Consider the following 22,761-nt stretch of genomic DNA (forward strand, 5'->3'; position numbering starts at 1 on the left):
CACTGACCCTGCGACAGTGCGGCGCTCCCTCAGCATTGACCCTGCGACAGTGCGGCACTCCCTCAGCACTGACCCTGCGATAGTGCGGCGCTCCCTCAGCACTGACCTTCCGATAGTGCGGCGCTCCCTCAGCACTGACCCTCCGACAGTGCATCATTCTCACAGAACGGACCATCTGCCAATGTGGCACACGCACAGTTACGACCCTTTAACAATGCAGCACACCCTCTCTGCTATGCTACTGGCTATATATATATAATGTATAATGTACCAAAGCCCTGGTCGAAAAGGTGAAGGTGGAAGCTCCTGACAGGCAGCCTGAACTGGACCAATTCCTCCCCTTGCAGCTCATTGGCTGGCTGCTGAATGATGAGACTGGGAGGAGCTCAGTACTAATAAAGACAACAGGCAGGCAGAGTAACAGTCTCATTTCCTCGTTGTAGAGGCAGAGGTAGCATTTTGTGTGAGAGGTAGGTGCTGCTTGGAAAATAAGGTGTGGCAGGAGTGAAGGCTTGTCATTGCTCAGAGGGTGTCAGTTTTGAATGCTGGGACATTGGTTGGATGGGGGTCTGTAGTTTGTGTTGGGGTTTGTCCTTTTGGTAAAAAAAAAGGAAGTTCCAGAAGTTGTAGTGAGGTCTGTTTCAAGTTAGTGAGCCATGTCTCTTCCTGTATTGTGTTAGTGCTTTTTTTAAATTCCTCTGTCTTGTGTCTGCGTCAATGGACATCTTTTTTGTCTCTTTCAGTCACCTCCTGCAGATTCTAAACCATGGCCGATGATGATGTTGCCGCTCTGGTGGTGGACAATGGGTCTGGAATGTGTAAGGCCGGCTTTGCAGGTGATGATGCTCCCAGGGGCTGTGTTTCCTCCATTGTGGGACGCCCCCGTCACCAGGTGAGCTCTCTGTGGATGGTCTTTCAATGTCCCTATCCTTTATGACTGGGTTTTTCTTTCCCCTTTGGGTGTGGAGACTTGTTTCTTGTAACTGTAAACTTGTTACGGCTTCCTCTTTTACACTGGTTTGTGGTCTGCATTCTCTTTCCTTTAGAGACTGGGGTTTGACTTTATCCCTGGCTGGCTACTGCTCTTGCAGTTTGGGTGTGGTCATTAGTGTGGGGTTGTTCCTGTTTGGGGTTCTATCTGACCCCTTTACTGAGTTGTTCCTGTTGAATCATGATAGTCTTATCTGGCGTCAGTGGGGAAACTGTCAATGCTGAAAGTTAGATTCTGCACTTTACATAAAAGGGAATCCTTTTGAGGTCACTTTTTCATTCTTCCATAAAATGAGGCTGAAATATATACACATGGGTGACATTTTGAAGTGCAATTTGATTTGGATATGGTGGTAATAGTAACTGCTGAAGGATAATTTAAATATCTCTCCCAGCTGGTGTTGCAGGGGTATTAGAAGTGGGACTGATGGCTTTGCTGTTGGAATGAGTCAGTACAGAGTTTCTCACTCCTTGTGCAGTAACATGCTCCATTTTTTGTAAAACCAGCTTTAAGCTGAGGGAACTGAAACCTGAGCCTTTAATTGTGGCCAGGACAGGGTTAAGCCAGGTGTGGGATGATCTAGCTTATACCTAGGCATTCCTTTCCCAGTCTCTCCTCCTGGAGTAGTGTTTCAAGCAATGTTTGCTCCTCCCTTAGGATTCTTCATTCTGTATAGTTTTAATATCCCTGGTGTGCTTTAACCTGGTCAGTAAATGGTTCGATGTGCCTGAGAAGCAGTGAGAGGAAGTTACTCAGTTCCTTGAACCACTTCTCTGATTCAAATTAGGTTGTGGTTTTTGGTTATCTGAAACCTTGCTTTATATGGGTTGATATCCTTGTGTACTGATGTTGATTGGCCTGTTTGAAATTGCTAAGTACTTCCTCCGTTACCACTTGTATCAACTCTTTATTTGGTTTTGTGTTGAGTTTCTCCTGTGTTCTGAAGAATTGCTTCTTGGTACCCTCTGGTCTGGCTCTGTATTTAACATTATTGTTCCCTTTTTTTGGGGGGGGTGGGGGGCTTCTCTATCTGGTACTGCCACCCCTTCCCACAGTGAGAAAACAAAGTAAGTTGTATCCAGGACCACCTTATCCCAGCATCTTTCTGGTGTATCTGTGCTTCATCCCCACTGGAGACCCCTCAAATCTTCTGCTGTTACTTAAATTCCAGATTAGATTTTTCAAAAGAAAAGCAGTGAATTATGTAAATTGTTGCTAAGTATTGATATCCAGTGTATCCAACCCAAAATATTATTGCTGTAGATAGTGGATCTGGAAAGGCAGATACTGTAACCTAACTCTACAGCAGCTGCAGTTTTCTCTATCTCCAAGTTAGAGTTGCTAGTCAGTCATAGGCTTTACTGTTGAATTCAGTTGGTTTGAGAGCCCAATAGCTTTCCAGATACACCAATGTAGTCAACATTAAAGAATAAAGTTGACATAATCCCAGAGGACTGCTCCCTTAGAGAAAGATGACTGGTGGTTTAACCTGAGGGTCATGATGCCTCTGAGGGGGGAGGTTGAGAAAGAGTCCTTCATAAAGCACAGCAGAGAAACATGTTGGTAGTGCTCTGTATGAAAACTGCTAACTGAGCTAACAACCCCACCACTATCGAAGTGGTGAGTTTGATGAAAAGGAATGCTGTCGTGGATTGAATATGTTTGAGAATCCCAAAACATCATGAGACTAAGTGGAGTGTTTTGTTTTCTTGATTTAAGTAAAGCCAGAAGAAGCAGACATTTGTGAACATTCCCATTGACACAAATAACGAAAGATGACTGGTGTTTGCTAACAAAATTCCTCTGGGTCCAGGATTTCAAGGCAATGACCGGCTGTGTTAGCATGCTTTTTGTCCTGTTCCTGCTTCAGGGTACCAACCAAGCTGTTTGCAAGCTGGAGGAGTAATACCTCGTCCCTCTACAGACTGATTCCATACAGTTGTACAAAACATGACCTCTGTTCTCCAGTCTTATTCATCCCTCTCCCTCTACCTTTTTTGATTGAGTTCTGCACAGAGGACCCATACCTATTGTAGATCACTCTCACTCCATTAGCATGCCTGTCTCTTTTTTTTTTGTTTTATTCTGGGTGCCATCAAATATGTTTCTTCTCCTCTTTATTACCATCCCCCCCACCCTGGTCATCAACATTTTTTTAAAAAAACAAAGCATCATTCCAGCTGCCTCCATTTCTGCTGAGTCATGTCCATCTTGTTCCTCTTGCACAGAGGCTGCCAGACCTTGAGTTTTTCCAACATTGCTCTCCAGACTTGGGGGGGGGGGGGGGGAGGAACACAAGGGGAGAATGATGCAGTTGGGTTTAGATTTTCTCCAAACAACTTGGTTTGGATAATGCTGTATGGCCATAACTGATGCAGATCCAACAGGAGCACTCTAAAAAGGAATTGCCCATACTGAAATGGAAAATTTCCCACTAGGTGTGGGAGAAACTCTCTTTCAAGGAATTGATATTCTCCTTGTGCACTGAGAATCTACTGGACCTTTAAAGCAAGGTTAGAGAAACAGACCAGTGCTGTGATCTTTAAAGTGCTGGGTAGGGGATGATTGGGTGAAATTTGGCAATAATGCATAAAGAGCATGGAAGGTTTTAATAACAGGAGCAGTGAAAATTCAGTGTGACATGGCTCTTCCAGTGAAAGAAGGAGAGACTCTATACCACTCCCAGTCAACAACATAAACTTTTGTGGAAGTGATTCTGTTTGACTAATCTCCGCTCTGGAGCTGGGTTGGGGAAATATTGTGGATGAAGCTCATTGATATATGTTCACTGTGACTCAAATTTGTTCCAGGAGAAAGTGAGGACAGCAGATGCTTGAGATCAGTGTGGTGCTGGGAAAGCACAGCAGGGACAGGCAGCATCAGAGGCAGGAGACTCTTATTTCAGCATAAGCCCTTCACCAGGATTATTTTGGGGGGGGGGAGGAGGCTATGGGGCTGAGATAATAGCAGTGGGGAAGGTAGCTTAGAAGATGGGTTGATTGCAGGTGTGGGGTGATAAGGTGGAGCAGATAGGTGGGAGAAGTTCAAGAGGGTGGTACCAATTCAGAGGGTTGGATCTGGGATAAAGTAGGGGAGGAGAGATGGGGAAACTGGTGAAATGTTAATGCAATGTGGCTGGAGGGTCCCACGACAGACTAGTGTTCTTCCTTCAGGCATTGGGTAGCTAGGATTTGACGGTGGAGGTGACCCAGGACTTGCATGTCTTTGGGAGTTAAGTGGTTGGCAGTCGGGTTGTTGGGTGCATGTGTTCTGGAGATGTTGTTTCAAATGCTCTGCATCTGAGATGCACCAAACCCTCACTGCCCTGTGGCTAAACACTTCAACTCCCTGTGCTCCCCCTCCATTACACATTATCCAAGTCCAAAGCCGTCTCCACTGACAAATCCTTGCTACCCAATGCCTGGAGGAAGAACACCTCATCGTCTGCCTTGGGACCCTCCAACTACATTGCATCAATATCCCTCTCAACAGCTTCCTCATCTGTTTTCCTGCCCCCCCCCCCCCCGCAACCTTATCCCAGATCCAACCCTCCAACTCAGCACTACCCTCGTGAACTTCTCCTACCTGTCCACTCCACCCTGACTGACTTATCACCATTGCTCCCCACCTGCATTGACTTGTTTCCTTCCAAGCTACCATCCTCCCCACCCCCCTCCCCCCACCCCCTCCAGTAGTTGGGGGAGGGATGGTGGTGCTGGGGGTACATGCCTGATAAATGGCTTATGCCCAAAATGCTGCCTAATGTCTCTTTCCACTCCACAAATATTGTTCCAGTCCCATTGACTTTTTTGTCTGTTATTCTAATGTGAGCATTAGGTTATTGTAGCAATCTTCCCAACCTGTTGGATAGGGTGGATGTTTTTTTTTGTTTTTGAGACCCTTACAGCAACTGAGATTCACATTAATGCTGCTTGTAGACTCAGTTCACAACATATGATTGACCCATTTGAACTATATGTCCAAGTTCATTTTTAAAATTGACTTTAACCCAGTCCCCCTGGCGAAGATATAGGGACACTATTCCTGAGTCCCTGCTTCATGCATTAGCATTGAATCAACTCCATTTTGTCACCAGAGTTTGAATGTCCAATGTAAACTATTATCTAGAGCTTGTATATACTCCACTCTTGCTGACATCACTATCTCTATTGCTGAACCTTTCATTAAAGGGATGGAGTAAAGATCATGAGGATGTAATTGTGGAAAGGAGACGAATGTAAGTTTCTGATATCAAAATCCTAAAATGCCTATAGTGAAATGTAGCCTTTGGACTGTAAAACTCATTCTATATACCCTACATGAAGTGATCAACAACTTGAAAGCATGCCCTGATCAGTTATAGGTCTGTGAGCAGGCTGAACTGTTAGCACTGAAGAACACATAATTATGCTGCTGTATTCCTCAACAGGGGGTTCCCGACTGGCTTGTAATTCGACCTTGATTGAGTTCATTGTGAACTCATCCTGTGTTTGTTTTCTTGTTCTAGGGGGTGATGGTTGGAATGGGTCAGAAAGACAGTTATGTTGGTGATGAAGCCCAGAGCAAGAGGGGCATTCTGACCCTGAAGTACCCGATTGAACATGGTATTGTGACCAACTGGGATGACATGGAGAAGATCTGGCACCACACCTTCTACAACGAATTGCGAGTGGCCCCAGAGGAGCATCCTGTTCTCCTCACGGAGGCACCCCTCAACCCCAAAGCCAACAGGGAGAAGATGACCCAGATCATGTTTGAGACCTTCAACACACCAGCCATGTACGTTGCCATTCAAGCCGTGCTGTCCTTGTACGCCTCTGGGCGTACGACTGGCATTGTGCTCGATTCTGGTGATGGTGTGTCCCACACCGTGCCCATCTATGAAGGGTACGCCTTGCCTCATGCCATCCTGAGATTGGATTTGGCTGGCCGGGATCTCACTGATTACATGATGAAGATCCTGACCGAACGTGGGTATTCCTTCACGACCACAGCCGAGAGGGAGATTGTGCGTGACATCAAGGAGAAACTTGCTTACGCGGCCCTGGACTTTGAAGCTGAGATGCAGACAGCCAGCACCTCCTCAGCCTTGGAGAAAAGTTACGAGCTGCCTGATGGTCAAGTCATCACCATCGGCAACGAGCGCTTCAGGTGCCCAGAAACCCTGTTCCAGCCCTCCTTCATTGGTATGGAGTCAGCTGGCATCCATGAGACCACTTATAACAGTATAATGAAATGTGATGTAGATATCAGGAAGGATCTGTATGCTAACACTGTCCTGTCTGGTGGAACCACCATGTTCCCAGGTATTGCTGATCGGATGCAGAAGGAAATCACAGCCTTGGCTCCGAGCACAATGAAGATTAAGATCATAGCTCCCCCGGAGAGGAAGTATTCAGTATGGATCGGAGGTTCCATCTTGGCTTCTCTCTCCACCTTCCAGCAAATGTGGATCAGTAAGCAGGAGTATGATGAATCTGGACCATCCATTGTCCATCGCAAGTGCTTCTAACTTCTAGGGTGTCTGTCACTGTCTTTTTGAAAGCAACCAAGCCCTGGACAATCAGTTTTTTCACAACTCTGCCTTTGCCCATCCTGATATAATGCATTCTGCCCAGTTCCTTCTGCTTCCTCTTCCATTCCTCTGCACTTGTGCAGATTCTGCTTTAGACCACTTTATAGATGGGTAATGGACACAGTGCTAATGTGAGCTGTGAAATGGGTCCAATTGCCAGTGAAGATTGACATTTTTCTAAAGCAGCTTCACTTTGCCTGCCTGATCATGTACTTGAAGGATATCTCCATGTGAAGCTGAAGGTTTGCTTTGAATTTGTTTCATTGTAACAAGTAAACATTCTGAAATAAATGATTGTTCAGATTTCCTTTTGGCTGATGTTTAGTTGTCATGTGTCATAGTTTCTAAAGTATAGAGACCTGAATGTGGCAACTTCCATTAAACCCTTTAAGGATATTGTAAGTCACCACTTTAAATGTCAATTTAAACATATAAATCACTAAAAATGAATTTTGGAGGGACTTGTGTGAGGGAAGTGAAGTCAGTAATTATGCTGGCTGACAGCTAATTTAGGCATCCTTCTAGTTTTGGGTGAAAGGTTGTGGGTTCACATCCAGGATTTGAACACTGATTTGTCCTCATACTCTGCTGTAGGGTTGGATGTAGTTTTCAGGATGTGATTAAGCTGACATGATTTAAGAGCATGCAGATTATCCTTTGAGTCACTTGCTACGTAGCAGGAGGCCACTTGAAACATGTCCGGTCTCGAGCCATCCAGCTGTCCCATTTTACAAGTCCTTGGTCTGTTTTCATCTGTGAATTTTCTAAACTCTGATTTGTCTCTGTTTCCATCAATGTTTTGTTTTTGGGGGGGTGGGGGGGTGGTGGTGAAGAGAGTTGGGTAGAGAATTCAGTCATTACCACTCCCTGCATTTTATCTTCAAATGTTCCCATTTCACTACAGCTTTTGTCCAAAACTTAAATTTGTTTCCCCACTCATTGCACTGAGGTAATAGGAAACCTTTTTTCTACCTTACCTGAAGAAATTTTATCTTGGATTATTAAAAAGATTACTGAGCCATTCTTGCACTTGATGTTTAAATGAGTTTGACACATTTTCCACCTGAGTTGCCTTCAAGTGTACATAATTGAGGGATGGGCACTCTGGGATGCCTGCCTGTGAAAGGTACTATATAAATTAAGTTTTCCTTTGTTCCTGCTCCTATTTCCTGTACTTCAACAGATTGTCGATACTTTGGGACATTAACAGAAATTGTGGGCAGCATGGTGGCACAGTGGTTAGCACTGCTGTCTCTCAGTGGCAGAGACCTGGGTTCAATTCCCACCTCAGGTGACTGTGTAAACTCCACAGTCAGTCTGCCCATGCCTGCATGGGTTTCCTCCCACAGTCCAAAGATGTGCAAGTCTGGTGAATTGGCCATGCTAAATTTCCCGTAGTGCTAAGTGAAGGGGTAAATGTAGGGGTCTGGGTGGGTTGCGCTTCAGGTTGGTGTGGACTTGTTGGGCTGAAGGGCCTTTTTCCACACTGTGTAATCTAAACTGACTTCAGTGTAATTACTGCTTCTTTACATCAGCCACAACTGCAAGTGAATCACGAGAGTTTCATAACACAATACTAATCAAGTAATTTCTTCAGTTATCATCTCTGCACCCATAACACTGGGAAGAAGGTGGGAGGAAATGTAAAGTGGGGCCTCCAGCTTGACACTCGTGTATTCCAATTGCCATGGCTCTAGAAAAGCCTTGACCTTACTGCAACTATTCACAGGTTCTACTTCTCTTTTGTAGAGATTGCTTTTTCTCACAACACTCAACACTTAGTTGAGTACATAGGTCTGGAATAAGCAACATATGTGGAGGGGGCTAGCAGTACAGTGATCATTCCTTTTTCAGGGTAATTAGGGATGGGCAATGAATATCTACAGATCCACTCCTGTAATTAAAGTACATTCATCAAAATTGATGAGAATGGTGTGGGAGGGTTTAGTACATGCTGATACCAAACTGAGTTAGTTTTAGGGTTGAAATAAAGTGCACAGAAGGACATGGTGAGACAATATGGAGTTGGATGACTGGAAAAAGAGGGGATCCACAGTAGACTGGAATAGCGGTGAGTGACAATATTTCCAGCATTAAAACTCTGGTGCTCCCTCGGCACAGAGTCTCTGACAGAGTTGAAGCAGTTCACTGAGTCCACACTAACCCACTGAACAGCATCTCACCCCTACCATCTCCTTGTAACCCTGCGTATTCAATGGCCAATCGACCTAACTTGCACATCTTTGGATTGTGGTAGGAAACCAGAGCACCTGGAAGAAACCCACGCAGATATGGAGAGAATGTGAAAACTCTACACAGACAGTCACCCAAAGCTGGAATAAAACTGGGGTCCCTGATACTGTGAAGCAGCAGCGTTAATCACTTTGCCACTGTACTCCCCCTCAACACCTGACTCTCGGACACTGCACCCATTCTCTCAGTACTGACCCATCAACAATAGTGTTCTCTCAATACTGACCATCTGACAGTGTGGCTCTAGCGTAACAAGACCCTCTGATATTGCAGCACTGATCCTGAGACAGTGCGGCCCTCTCAGCACTGACCCTCCAACAGTGTGGCACTCCCTCAGCACAGACCCCCTGACAGTGCGGCTCTCCCTCAGCACTGACCCTCCAACAGTGCAGCACTCACTCAGCACTGACTCTCCGACAGTTTGTGCCCACAACACTGAACCCCAACAGTGCAGCCTGCCATCAGGACTGACCCCGCCGCCACCCCCCCCCCCCCCCCCCCACCAAACCCGGCAGCCAGTGCAGTACTCCTTCAGCGCTGACCCTCCAACAGTGCGGCCCTCCCTCAGCACTCACCTTCCGACAGTACAGCATTCCCTCAGCATTGACCCTCCAAAAATGCAGTACTCCTCAGCACTGACCGTCCGAAAGTATGGCACTCCCTCAGGACTGACCCTCCAACAGTGCAGAGTTCCCTCAGCACTGACCATCTGATAATGCGGCACTCCCTCCGCACTGACCCTCCGACAGTGCTGCGCTCCTCAGCACTGACCCACCGACAGTGCTGCGCTCCTCAGCACTGACCCACCGACAGTGCTGCGCTCCTCGGCACTGACCCTCCGACAGTGTCCACTCCCTCAGCACTGACCCTCTGACAGCACGGCACTCCCTCAGCACTGACCCTCCGACAGTGCCCACTCCCTCAGCACTGATCCGCCAACAGTGCGGCGCTCCCTCAGCACTGACCCTCCGACAGTGCGGCGTTCCTTCAGCACTGACCCTCCGACAGTGCGGCGTTCCTTCAGCAATGACCCTCCGACAGTGCGGCATCCCTCAGCGCTGACCTTACAACAGTGCGGCAGCACTACCTCAGCGCTGACCCTTCAACAGTATGGTGTTCCCTCAGCACTGACTCTCTGACAGTAAGGTGTGCCCACAGCACTGAACCCCCCAACAGTGCGGCACTCCCTCAGGACTAACCCTCCGACAGTGTGGCACTCGCTCAGGACTAACCCTCCGACAGTGTGGCACTCGCTCAGTACTGACCCTCCGACAGTGCGGTACTCCCTCAGGACTAACCCTCCGACAGTGTGGCACTCGCTCAGTACTGACCCTCCGACAGTGTGGTACTCCCTCAGGACTAACCCTCCGACAGTGCAGATCTCCCTCAGCACTGACCCTCCGACAGTGCGGCACTCCCTCAGCACCGACCCTCCGACAATGCAGCACTCCCTCAGCACCGACTCTCCGACAGTGCGGCACTCCCTCAGCACTGACCCTCCGACAGTGCGGCACTCCCTCAGCACTGACCATTCGACTATGCAGTGCTCCATCAGCACTGACCTTCTGATAGTGTGGCACTCCCTCAGCACTGACCGTCCAAGAGTGTGGTTCTCCCTCAGCACCAACCTTGTGACTATGCACCATGCCCTCAGCACTGACCTCCTGAAAGTGTGACTCTCCCTTAACACTGAAGCTCCGACAAGGCGATACTCTTGTAGTACTGACCCACCGACAATATGGCACTCTTTCAGAACTCACCCATCCGTATGTCGATCCATCAGCACTGAATCTCTGAAAGTGCAGCTGTTGCTTAGCGTTAACCTTCCAACAATATAGCAATCCAAGTCCTGACTCTACGACAGTGCGGTAATCCCTCAGCACTGACCCTCTGACAGTGCCCACACCCTCAGCACTGACCATGTGACAATACGGCACTCCCTCAGTACTGACCCTCCAACAGTGCAGCGCTTCCTCAAAAGTGACCATCTGACAGTGCGACACTCCCTCAGCACTGACCCTCCGACTGTGCGGCCCTCCGACAGTGCAGCACTCCCTCAGCACTGACCCTCCGACAGTGCAGCACTTCCTCAGCGTTGACCTTACGACAGTGCGGTACTCCCTCAGCACTGACCCTCCAACAGTGCGGCACTACCTCAGCGCTGACCCTTCAACAGTGTGGCGTTCCCTCAGAACTGACTCTCTGACAGTAAAGTGTGCCCACAGCACTGACCCCCCCAAACAGTGTGGTACTCGCTCAGTACTGACCCTCCAACAGTATGGTACTCCCTCAGGACTAACCCTCCGACAGTGCAGCATTCCCTCAGCACTGACCGTCTGACAGTGCGGCGCTCCCTCAGCACTGACCCTCCGACAGTGCGGCACTCCCTCAGCACTGACCCTCTGACAGTATGGCACTCCCTCAGCAATGACCCTCCGACAGTGCGGCGCTTCCTCAGCACTGACCGTTCGACTATGCAGTGCTCCCTCAACACGTACCCTCCGACAGTGTGGCACTCTCTCAGCACTGACCCTCCGACAGTGCAGATCTCCCTCAGCACTGACCCTCCAACAGTGCGGCACTCCCTCAGCGCTGACCTTCCGACAGTGCAGCGCTTCCTCAGCACTGACCGTTCGACTATGCAGTGCTCCCTCAACACTGACCTTCTGACAGTGTGGCACTCCCTCAGCATTGATCGTCCAAGAGTGTGGTTCTCCCTCAGCACTGACCCTCTGACAGTGCGGCACTCCCTCTGCACTGACCATCCGACAGTGTCACACTGCCTCATCACTGACCCTCCAACAGTGCGGCACTGCCTCAGCACTGACCCTCTGACAGTGCGGCACTGCCTCAGCACTGACCCTTCGACAGTGCGGCACTCCCTCAGCACTGACCCTATGACAACAGAGTGCAGCATTCTCTCAGAACTGATCATCTGCCAATGTGGCAAACCCACAGTTACGACCCTCTGACAGTGCAGCACACCCTCCCTGCTATGCTACTGGCTATATATATATATATATACAAAGCCCTGGTCGAAAAGGTGAAGGTGGAAGCTCCTGACAGGCAGCCTGAACTGGACCAGTTCCTCCCCTTGCAGCTCATTGGCTGGCTGCTGAATGATGAGACTGGGGGGTGCTCAGTACTAATAAAGACAACAGGCAGGCAGAGTAACAGTCTCATTTCCTTCTTGCAGAAGCAGAGGTAGCATTTTGTGTGAGAGGTAGGTGCTGCTTGGAAAATAAGGTGTGGCAGGAGTGAAGGCTTGTCATTGCTCAGAGGGTGTCTAATGGGCTCTCAGTTTTGAATGTTGGGACATTGGTTTATGGGGGTCTGTAGTTTGTGTTGGGGTTTGTCCTTTTGGTAAAAAAAAGGAAGTTCCAGAAGTTGTAGTGGGGTCTGTTTCAAGTTAGTGAGCCATGTCTCTTCCTGTATTGTGTTAGTGCTTTTTTTAAATTCCTCTGTCTTGTGTCTGCGTCAATGGACATCTTTTTTGTCTCTTTCAGTCACCTCCTGCAGATTCTAAACCATGGCTGAAGATGAGGTTGCCGCTCTGGTGGTGGACAATGGGTCTGGAATGTGTAAGGCCGGCTTTGCAGGTGATGATGCTCCCAGGGCTGTGTTTCCCTCCATTGTGGGACGCCCCCGTCACCAGGTGAGCTCTCTGTGGATGGTCTTTCAATGTCCCTATCCTTTATGACTTGGTTTTTCTTTCCCCTTTGGGTGTGGAGACTGTTGTTTCTTGTAACTGTAAACTTGTCACTTGTTACGGCTTCCTCTTTTACACTGTTTGTGGTCTACATTCTCTTTCCTTTAGAGACTGGGGTTTGACTTTAACCCTTGCTAGCTCCTGCTCTTGCAGTTTGGGTGTGGTCATTAGTGTGGGGTTGTTCCTGTTTGGGGTTCTATCTGACCCCTTTACTGAGTTGTTCCTGTTTCTGGCAAATCCAGATGGCCTTATCTGGCGTCAGTGGGGAAACTGCCAATGGCTGAAAGCTGGACCTTTTTGGGCCTTGAATTGTGGCCAGGACAGGGTTAAGCCAGGTGTGGGATGATCTAGCTTATACCTAGGCATTCCTTTCCCAGTCTCTCCTCCTGGAGCAGTGTTTCAGGCAATGTTTGCTCCTCCCTTAAGATTCTTCTTCATTCTGTATAGTTTTAATCTCCCTGGTGTGCTTTAACCTTGTCAGTAAATGGTTCGATGTGCCTCAGAAGCAGTGAGAGGAAGTTACTCAGTTCCTTGAACCACTTCTCTGATTCAAATTAGGTTGTGGTTTTTGGTTATCTGAAACCTTGCTTTATATGGGTTGATATGCTTGTGTACTGATGTTGATTGGCCTGTTTGAAATTGTGAAGTGCTTCCTTCGTTACCACTTGTGTCAACACTTTATTTGGTTTTGTATTGAATTTCGCCTGTTAGAAATTCTTCCTGATATAACCTCTGGCCTGGCTCTGTATAATGTCATTGTCCTCTGCTCTGGCCTTCTCTTAAGGTTAAACTTGATCTGCTACTGATCTGCCTACCTGATAAAGCATAGAATCCCTACAGCATGGAAACGACCTTCTGAACAGTAACCCGAGACCCATTCCCCTACTCTATTACTCTGTTTACCCCTGACTAGTGCACCTAACCTACACATCCTTCAATACTATGGGCAACTTTAGCGTAGCCAATTCACCTAACCTTCACATCTTTAGATTGTGGGAGGAAACCCACGCAGACACTGGGACAATGTACAGACTCCATGCAGGAAGTCACTTGAGGTTGGAATTGAACCTGGGACTCTGCTGTGAGGCAGTAGTGCTAACAACTGAGCCACAAAGCAATCTAATCTTTGTCAGCCCAAGAGTACATTCATTACTATTAGCCAACTTAGTGTTTATCTGCAAATTAATACATCTCCCCTACCCAACATTCTTATGTTGTTTTAAATGTATCTCAAACAATGAGCGACCCTGTGATATGCCACACAGCCAATTTTGGATCCATCTTACTAAGTTGCCCTGGTGATCCCATAGGCATTAATGGCCTTTCAGTTTTCCATGTGGGACCTTGTCAAAACTAGTGGTATTGTATAAACATAACTGCACCATCTGCACCTACATACCTGAACACCACCTGAAAAATTCCAAAATTTGCTGGGTGTGATGCCTCTGACATTTTCGACCATACTTAAACTGAAATATTTGCATTTGAATGCTACAGAGAAGGTCTTTGGGGGAAATTGAATATTTTTGAGAAAACAGATCAAGGGGCTGAATACCTCCTGTTCAATTCTACTGGACAATGTTAGAGAAACAGACCAGTGGCTGGGATCTTTGAAGTTTCTAGGTGGAGAATGGGGGATGATTGTGAAGTTCGGCAATAGACTGCCTAATGATTGAGAAGTTTAACAGGAAGAATGAAAGGGCAGTAGGGCAGAGCTCTTCCAGTGGAAGGAGAGTCTATATAAACAAAGCAACAGTAGTCTGTTTTGTGGACATGATTTTGTTTGATCTCCACTTTGGAGCTGGGTTGGGGAAATGTTATGGAGGATTAGTTTCCTTTACAGTGTGGAAACAGGCCCTCCGGCCCAACTAGTCAACACCAACCCTCCAAAGAGTAACCCACCCAGAACCATTTCCCTCCTAACAGCACTAACACTAGTGGGCAATTTAGCATGGCCAATTTACCTGCCCTGCCAGATCTTTGGACTGTGGGAGGAAACCCATGCAGACATGGAGAATGTGTGCAAACTCCACACATTCACCCGAGGCTGGAATCAAACCTGGTGCTATGAGGCAGCAGTGCTTACCACTGAGCTAACATGCTGCCCTGTCTTGCTAAGGAACCTCTTTTTTTTTTTCTTCTTGCCTATGAAATGTGGTTATTTGAAGCAAGTAGTGTTTCAGCTCTGCCCATATCTGTTTTGGATTATTGCAACAACCTTCTCAACCTGTTTAATAGGGTGTTTTTTTTTCATTGCAAGATATTTCCTGCATAACTGAGTGATTTGAAATTCACATTAATGCTGCTTGCAGACTCCTGTTCATTACGTACAGCTCAGATGGTCTTCCCTCAAACCTGGTCAATCATGATACAAATTTTAAAATCAATCAATTAGTCTCCTCCCAAACAGTGGTTTAACCCTGTCCCTTTCTCCCCCCCCCCCCCCCCCCTCTAATTTTAGTAACTTAGAAAGTAGGAGCAGGAGTGGGTCATCTAGCCCTTCAAGCCTGTTCCTGAGATTGTGGCTAATTATCAAACTTGTACACTGTTACAACTTTCTCTCCCATGCCCTTTTTTGGTCCCTTTTTAGCCCTAAGAAATATATCTAATTCTTGGAAATATTCAACGTTTAGCCTCCACTGCTTTCTATGGCAGTGAGTTCCACAGGTTGACTATTCCTTGGGTGAAGACATTTCTCCCCATTTCTATTGTAGATAGTCATCTGACACCTATAAACTGTGACCCCCTGGTTCTGGACTCCCCTGACAACAGGGAAAACTCTTCCTGATGTTTACTGTCTAGTCAGGTGAATTGGCTATGCTAAATTGCCCGTAGTGTTGGGTAAAGAGGTAAATGTAGGGGTATGGGTGGGTTACGCTTCGGCGGGTCGGTGTGGACTTGTTGGGCCGAAGGGCCTGTTTCCACACTGTAAGTAATCTAATCTAATCTAGTACTGTAGAGTTTTTTAAAGATTCTGTCCCTCTACTGTAACCATTCTTCTAAACTCAGTCAATATACACAGAATATAGAACAGTACAGCACAGAACAGGCCCTCAAGCCCACGATGTTGTGCCGAGACTTAATCCTAATGTAAAATATAGTAACTTAACCTACGCACCCCTCAACTCACTGCTATCCATGTGCATGTCCAGCAGTCGCTTAAATGGCCCGAATGACTTTGCTTCCACCACCACAGCTGGCAACGCATTCCATGCATTCACAACTCTCTGCGTAAAGATCCTACCTCTGACGTCTCCTTTATACTTTCCTCCTAATATCTTCAAACTATGACTTCTTATACTAGTCAATCCTGCCCTGGGGAAAGTCTCTGGCTATTGACTCTATCTATTCCTCTCATTATTTTGTACACCTCGATCAGGTCTCCTCTCTTCCTCCTTCTCCCCAGAGAGAAAAGTCTGAGCTTATTCAACCTCTCTTCCTAAGGCAAGCCCTCCAGTCCAGGCAGCATCCTAGTAAACCTTCTTTGCACCCTCTCCAAAGCCTCTATCTTTCCGATTAATAGGGCAACCAGAACTGGACACAATATTTCAAGTGTGGTCTCACCAGGGACTCGTAGAGCTGCAGCAAAACCTCGCGGCTCTTAAACTCAATCCCCCTGTTAATGAAAGCCAAAACACTATGCTTTCTTAACAACTCTATCCACTTGGATGGCAACTTTGAGGGATCTATGTACTTGCACACCCAGATCCCTCTGTTCCTCCACACTGCCAAGAATCCTGTCTTTAATCCTATATTCAGCATTCGAGTTCGACCTTCCAAAATGCATCACTTCGCATTTATCCAGGTTGAATTCCATCTGCCATTTCTCAGCCCAGCTCTGCATCCTGTCTGTTGCTTTTTACAAACTGATTCGATCTCTCCTTGTCAGTCTGAAACAAAACTTATCCAAATCACACTGAAGCATTTCTGCTTGTCTCTCCTCACTATCCTATGTGCTTTGTCATCTGCAACCTGGAGGTATTACCTTTAGTTTCCTTATCCAAATCATTAATACATAGTGCTTGGGCCCCATAGTCAATTATTCTTGTGATACTACACTAGGCACTGCCTGCCACTCCGAAAACAGATACTTTTAATTGATATTTTGTTTTGTCTTCCAACCAGTTCTTTGCCAAGGAAAAAGACCCTGTACAGGCCACCTATCAGTAGGGATGAGAGGCAGAAAATAAAGCAGGAGATAAAAAGGCATGTCAGAAAGACTTAACAATAACTATCCTGGGGGACTTCAATCTGTAGTTGGACTGGGAAAGCCCCAGGTTAATACTAGGTCCCAACAAAAGGAGTTTGTGGAATGTCTACAGGATGGGTTTTTGGAATAGCTTGTGGTACAGCCCACTAGGAAATGGGCAATTCTGGATTTAGTGATGCTTAATAACTCCCTAATAAAGTCTGCCTTATGAAGAAACCCACATCCGATGAATGAATAAATTCTTGAGGAGCAGTGACCACAATATGATAGAATTAACCCTGTAGCTTGAGAGGGAGAAGCTGGAAGCAGATGTAACAGGATTACAATGGAGTAAAGGTAACTACAGAAATGTGAGGGACAAATTAATTGGAAGGAGCGTCTTGTAGGAAAGATGGTGGAGCAGCAATGTTGGAAGGTTCTGGGGATAATTTGGGAGGCACAGCAAAAATTTGTGTCCCAAAGAAGAAACCACCTCCTGGGAGAATGAGGCAATTGTGGCTGAGGGAAGTCAGGGACAACTTAAAAGCAAAAGAGAAAGTATACAACATGGTTAAGATTTCTCTCAAAGCAGAGGATTTGAAGCCCTTTTTTTAAAAACCAGCAGACAGCGACTTTTTAAAAAGCAATGTGGGGGGGGGTGAGATGAAATATGGTACGTTAGTGAATAAAACAAAAGAATAGAAGTTATTTTGAGACTATATGTAAGGGAAATAGGAAGAGTGGTTGTAAAACTTCTGGAAAATGTGTGGTGAAGTTGTAATAAGCAAACAAAATAGTGGAGGAACTGAATAGGTACTTTGCATCAGTTTTCATGGTAGAAAACACTGTAGTTTTAGCAGATCTTTGGGTGGTTGGGAACAGTGGGGAGTGTGGTGGCTATCGCTAAGGAGAACATGCTGGGAAGCTGAAAGACCAGACTGGATGGACTCATCCCCCTTTTGAAGGAGATAACTGAGGAGGTTGTGTGGAGGCATTGATGTTGATCTTCCAGGAAATATGGGAGTCTAGGAGGATCCCAGCGGACTGGAAAATGGGCTAATACACCCCCACCACCCCCCAAACCGTTTTAAGGGAGGGAGGCGGAAGACCAGAAACTATAGACTGATTAGCCTGACCTCTGTTCTTGGTAAGATTTTCAGGGTCCATTATCAGGAATGAGATTGTGAAGTAATTAGAAGTTCATGGTAAAATAGGGCTGGGTCAGCATGGCTTCAAAGGAAGGTTATGTCTAGCAAATCTATTGGAACTGAGGTAATGAGCAAGTTAGAGGAAAGTTGGTGGACGTGGTCTGTTTCCATCTCCAGAAGGCTTTTGACATGGTGCCACAGGAGCTGCTAAATAAGAGTCTATGGTGTCAGAGCCAAGCTACTGGCATGATAATGGATTGGCTGACTTGCAGAAAGCAGAGGTGGGGTAAGGGGTCTTTTCAGGATGGCAGCTGGTGACTAGTTGAGTTCTGCAGGGGTCTGAATTGGGACCACAACTATTCACATTATACTGTAATGATCTGAAAGATGGAACAGAGTGCTTTGTGGATAGGTTTGCAGATACTACATGAGTGTTGGGACAGTAGTGTTGAGGTGGGGAGGTTGCTAGGAGAATGTGTGCCATCTGCCACTTTTCCTATGTGGGAAAGTGAGGTTATGTACTTGACAGGAATAAGAGGTATAGTCTATTTTCCAAATGGGAAGGGCTTCAGAAATCTGAAGCACAAAAGGATGGAGTCCTAGCTCAAGTTTAAGGATAACTTGCAGCATTAGGTAGTCAGAAGGAAAATGCAATTCATCTGAAAAGCTAGAATACAAGAGCAGCTCAGTTCTAAGAGTTACTACTGCTGAGGCTATAAGGCTCTGATCAGACTGCATTTGACTGTGTGGAGTTTGCACGTTCTCCCCGTGTCTGCGTGGGTTTCCTCCGGGTGCTCCGGTTTCCTCCCACAGTCCAAAGATATGCAGGTCAGGTGAATTGGTGATGCTAAATTGCCCATAGTGTTAGGTAAGGAGTAAATGTAGGGGTATGGGTGGGTTGCGCTTCGGCAGGGCGGTGTGGACTTGTTGGGCCGAAGGGCCTGTTTCCACACTGTAATGTAATCTAATCTAAAAAAAAATAGTCAGCAGATTGGAGAGGGATGTGCTGGCCTTGAAGGGGTCCAGAGGAGATTCACAAGAATTAACTTGGGATTAAGGCCTTGACTTATGGGGAGCAACAGAGACGTAAGGATCTGTACTCATTGAATTTAGATGGATGAGTGATCTCCTGAAATTCTCAGAAAATTGAGGACTGAATAGAGTGGCTGTGGAGAACATCTCTCCATTCTAGGAGAGATGAGGACCTGGGGGCACAGTCTCCAAATGAGTAACCCTTTAGGACGGAGGAGTTCCTTCTACCCAAGGTGGTGAATCAGTGAAACTCACTGCTACAGAAGGCTGTGGAGGCTGTCATTGAATGTCTTTAAGACGGCTGGGGCCTCCCCTTAGTAAGGGGAGCAAGATTTATGGGGAGAAGGCAGGAGAATAGGGTTGAGAAACAATCAGCTATGATTGAATATCATCTGCCATTCAGTGGGTCAAATGGCCCAAATCTACCGCAACTTAATGATTAGGTTAGATTACCTACAGCGTGGAAACAGGCCCTTCAGTCCAAACAGTCCACACCGACCCTTTGAAGAGTAACCCACCCAGACCCATTTCCTTCTGACTAATCCACCTAACACTACGGGCAATTTAGCATGGCCAATTCACCTGACCTGCACATCTTTGGACTGTGGGAGGAAACCAGAGCACCCGGAGGAAACCCACGCAGACATGGGGAGAATGTGCAAACTCCACACAGTCATCTGAGGCTGGAATCGACCCTAGTGCTGAGGCAGCAGTGCTAATCACTGTGCTGCCCCGGTATCTTAAGGTATCTCCAAATCTGTGCTTATCAGCAGGTTGGGCAGCATCTTCAGAGAAAGTTGTTTCTAATCCAGTATGATACATGGAACTGAAGGGACATGCCATACTCAACATTAAGTATATTATCTCTCTTTCTTTCGTTTTCTTAGACCAGCATCTGTTAGCATTGTGCCTTATTCCAGTTCTCAGTAAATGGCTCCCAATCCCATACTCTTAACTTTCCAAGCTAATGTACAACCTTACCGAAAGCCTCCTGAAAGTCCAAGTAAACAACACTGGCTCCTTTTGTTAACTCTACTCAACATCCTCAAATTCTAGTAGATTTGTCAAGCAGTCATCTCTTTAGCAAATGCTGACTGTCTGGTCCTGTCTTATAGTGACACTACCAGTGTCAGAAGATCCCAGTCCATCATAAACCAAGTAGTTCTGATTTTAAACGAATCAACTCCATCACCACCGTTTGAATATCCATTCCACGTTTATCCAAACTCTTCAATGTCAGCTACTAACCAGCTTTGATCTGCCTGCTTTTTTGCTGTTGTCACTATCTCTCTATTGCTGAATCTTCATTTCTTGAAATGAAGTAAAGATGATCAAAATATAATTGTAAAAGGCAGCTGTAGAAATAAAAGTTTCTGATCTCAGTCCCAAAATGCATTGCAACTTCTTTAACCAAGAGATGTGCAGTCACTGGATGTTAAAATAAAAATTCACTGTCCTTAAAGGTGATAAGCAACTTTTGAGAAATCTCTCTAAACAATGTCCAACCTTATCTGAGAAAATTCAATTGTTGGCACAATATCTGGATGCTGGGTATTCCTCATCACTGGGTCCCTGATGGCTAGTAGTTCAACCTTATTTGAATTCATTGTGAACTGATTCATTTTTTTGTTTTGTTTTCTTGTTCTAGGGGGTGATGGTTGGAATGGGTCAGAAAGACAGTTATGTTGGCGATGAAGCCCAGAGCAAGAGGGGCATTCTGACCCTGAAGTACCCGATTGAACATGGTATTGTGACCAACTGGGATGACATGGAGAAGATCTGGCACCACACCTTCTACAACGAATTGCGAGTGGCCCCAGAGGAGCATCCTGTTCTCCTCACGGAGGCACCCCTCAACCCCAAAGCCAACAGGGAGAAGATGACCCAGATCATGTTTGAGACCTTCAACACACCAGCCATGTACGTTGCCATTCAAGCCGTGCTGTCCTTGTACGCCTCTGGGCGTACGACTGGCATTGTGCTCGATTCTGGTGATGGTGTGTCCCACACCGTGCCCATCTATGAAGGGTACGCCTTGCCTCATGCCATCCTGAGATTGGATTTGGCTGGCCGGGATCTCACTGATTACATGATGAAGATCCTGACCGAACGTGGGTATTCCTTCACGACCACAGCCGAGAGGGAGATTGTGCGTGACATCAAGGAGAAACTTGCTTACGTTGCCCTGGACTTTGACTCTGAGATGCAGACAGCCGGCTCCTCCTCAGCCTTGGAGAAAAGTTACGAGCTGCCTGATGGTCAAGTCATCACCATTGGCAACGAGCGCTTCAGGTGCCCAGAAACCCTGTTCCAGCCCTCCTTCATTGGTATGGAGTCAGCTGGCATCCATGAGACCACTTATAACAGTATAATGAAATGTGATGTAGATATCAGGAAGGATCTGTATGCTAACATTGTCCTGTCTGGTGGAACCACCATGTTCCCAGGTATTGCTGATCGGATGCAGAAGGAAATCACAGCCTTGGCTCCGAGCACAATGAAGATTAAGATCATCTCTCCCCCGGAGAGGAAGTATTCAGTATGGATCGGAGGTTCCATCTTGGCTTCTCTCTCCACCTTCCAGCAAATGTGGATCAGTAAGCAGGAGTATGATGAGTCTGGGCCATCCATTGTCCATCGCAAGTGTTTCTAACATGCTTCTAGGGCTCTAGCCGTTGTCCAGAGCTTAGTCACTTTCAATGTGACTTTAAGTCTCTGCTGTTTCACAGGTTGTCAACTCTACATTTGCCCACTGTGACACGTTGCATACATCCTGCCTTTCCTAGTGCCTTTTTCACATCCTTCCCTCTAAATTCTGTTCAAAGCTAGGAGAACTGCTGTTTAATATTCCAATGAATAATGGAGACCAGTCTGAGATATGAAATGGTGTAATAGTTCCAGAGTTTGCTTCAAGGAATACCAATATTTCAGAGGGAGCAGGCAGGATTATGCAAATCTCGAGGCTTCAGTGCTACAGTTGAGAAATCTGCTTTTGTAATGGGTCTGTATTTTATCTTTGACATTCTGAAATAAAAAATCTTGAATTGATTTCCTGTTCTCTTCCTCCTTTAAGAATTTAAACTCATTTCTAGGCTTAAGTACCCAGCAGCAGGGATGGGGATGTTGACTTTTGCAATGAATAAGGCTATACTGATGAAATATGGACCTCCTGAAGACTACAGCTATGTTGTGATTCTTCATTGTAACCATTTGGTCAATCTGCCATGTAAGTTAGCTAGTCAGTTTTACCATAAACAGTAGCATGTGATGGCCTTGGACATGGAGGTAAAAGTCAAATATGCAGGCTCAGACCTCTGGTCTATTTAGTTCTGCTCCTTTAGCTTATTGTATTAAGTGTAGATTGCCATTTACATACAAACAGCATAAAATTGCAAGCAAATTGATGACCAACTGGTTACCTTATTCAAAATGGCTAGGAAAAACCATTTTGACCACTCAATAACAGTCCATGAAAATTTCTAATACAGAATGGAAGTAATGATTCCAGTGGAAATACTGAAGATTAGAAGTCATAACTGCTAATCTTACCCTTTCATTCAAGGGCTTTTATGTAAATGAAAGGGATAATTGGCTCAGTTGAAAGTGTGATGCATACTGGGTTCAATAGCTTATTTGGTTTAGGTGGTTCTTAACCTATATCATTCCTTCAGAGTCTAGATTAGTGGTGCAGGAAAAGCACAGCAAGTCAGGCAGCATCTGTGGAGCAGGAAAATCGACGTTTTGGGCAAAAACCCTTCATCATGAATGAAGGGCTTTTGCCCAAAACGCTGTGGTTTTTTTTTCCCTGTTCTGTGGATGCTGCCTGACTTGCTGTGCTTTTCCTGCACCACTCTAATCCAGACT

General features: G+C 46.3%; 4 protein-coding genes across 4 annotated transcripts in view; all 4 read left to right on the forward strand.

Annotated features, from left to right (window-relative positions):
* Positions 1–6,873, forward strand: part of LOC122548802 (actin, non-muscle 6.2-like) — a 27,217-nt gene extending 20,344 nt beyond the window's left edge. Inside the window, exon 4 of the mRNA XM_043687580.1 lies at positions 6,505–6,873. The gene's annotated coding sequence lies outside the window, so the exon portion shown is untranslated. The remainder of the gene's footprint in view (positions 1–6,504) is intronic.
* Positions 362–6,873, forward strand: LOC122548801 (actin-3-like). Its single transcript, XM_043687578.1, has 3 exons — positions 362–470; positions 744–892; positions 5,499–6,873. Exons 2-3 carry the CDS (start codon positions 767–769, stop codon positions 6,501–6,503), a joined length of 1,131 nt encoding a protein of 376 aa, XP_043543513.1. The 5' UTR covers positions 362–470; positions 744–766; the 3' UTR covers positions 6,504–6,873.
* A 5,078-nt stretch (positions 6,874–11,951) lies between these two features.
* LOC122548800 (actin, non-muscle 6.2-like) lies at positions 11,952–21,945 on the forward strand. The gene is made up of 3 exons (XM_043687577.1): positions 11,952–12,042; positions 12,326–12,474; positions 20,546–21,945. The coding sequence occupies exons 2-3, from the start codon at positions 12,349–12,351 to the stop codon at positions 21,548–21,550; spliced, it is 1,131 nt and encodes a 376-aa protein (XP_043543512.1). The 5' UTR covers positions 11,952–12,042; positions 12,326–12,348; the 3' UTR covers positions 21,551–21,945.
* The window catches only part of LOC122548799 (actin, non-muscle 6.2), a 91,662-nt gene continuing 80,875 nt past the window's right edge, over positions 11,975–22,761 (forward strand). Inside the window, exon 1 of the mRNA XM_043687576.1 lies at positions 11,975–12,042. The gene's annotated coding sequence lies outside the window, so the exon portion shown is untranslated. The remainder of the gene's footprint in view (positions 12,043–22,761) is intronic.

This window comes from Chiloscyllium plagiosum, chromosome 4 (genome assembly GCF_004010195.1).
Source record: "Chiloscyllium plagiosum isolate BGI_BamShark_2017 chromosome 4, ASM401019v2, whole genome shotgun sequence".
Taxonomy (NCBI): domain Eukaryota; kingdom Metazoa; phylum Chordata; class Chondrichthyes; order Orectolobiformes; family Hemiscylliidae; genus Chiloscyllium; species Chiloscyllium plagiosum.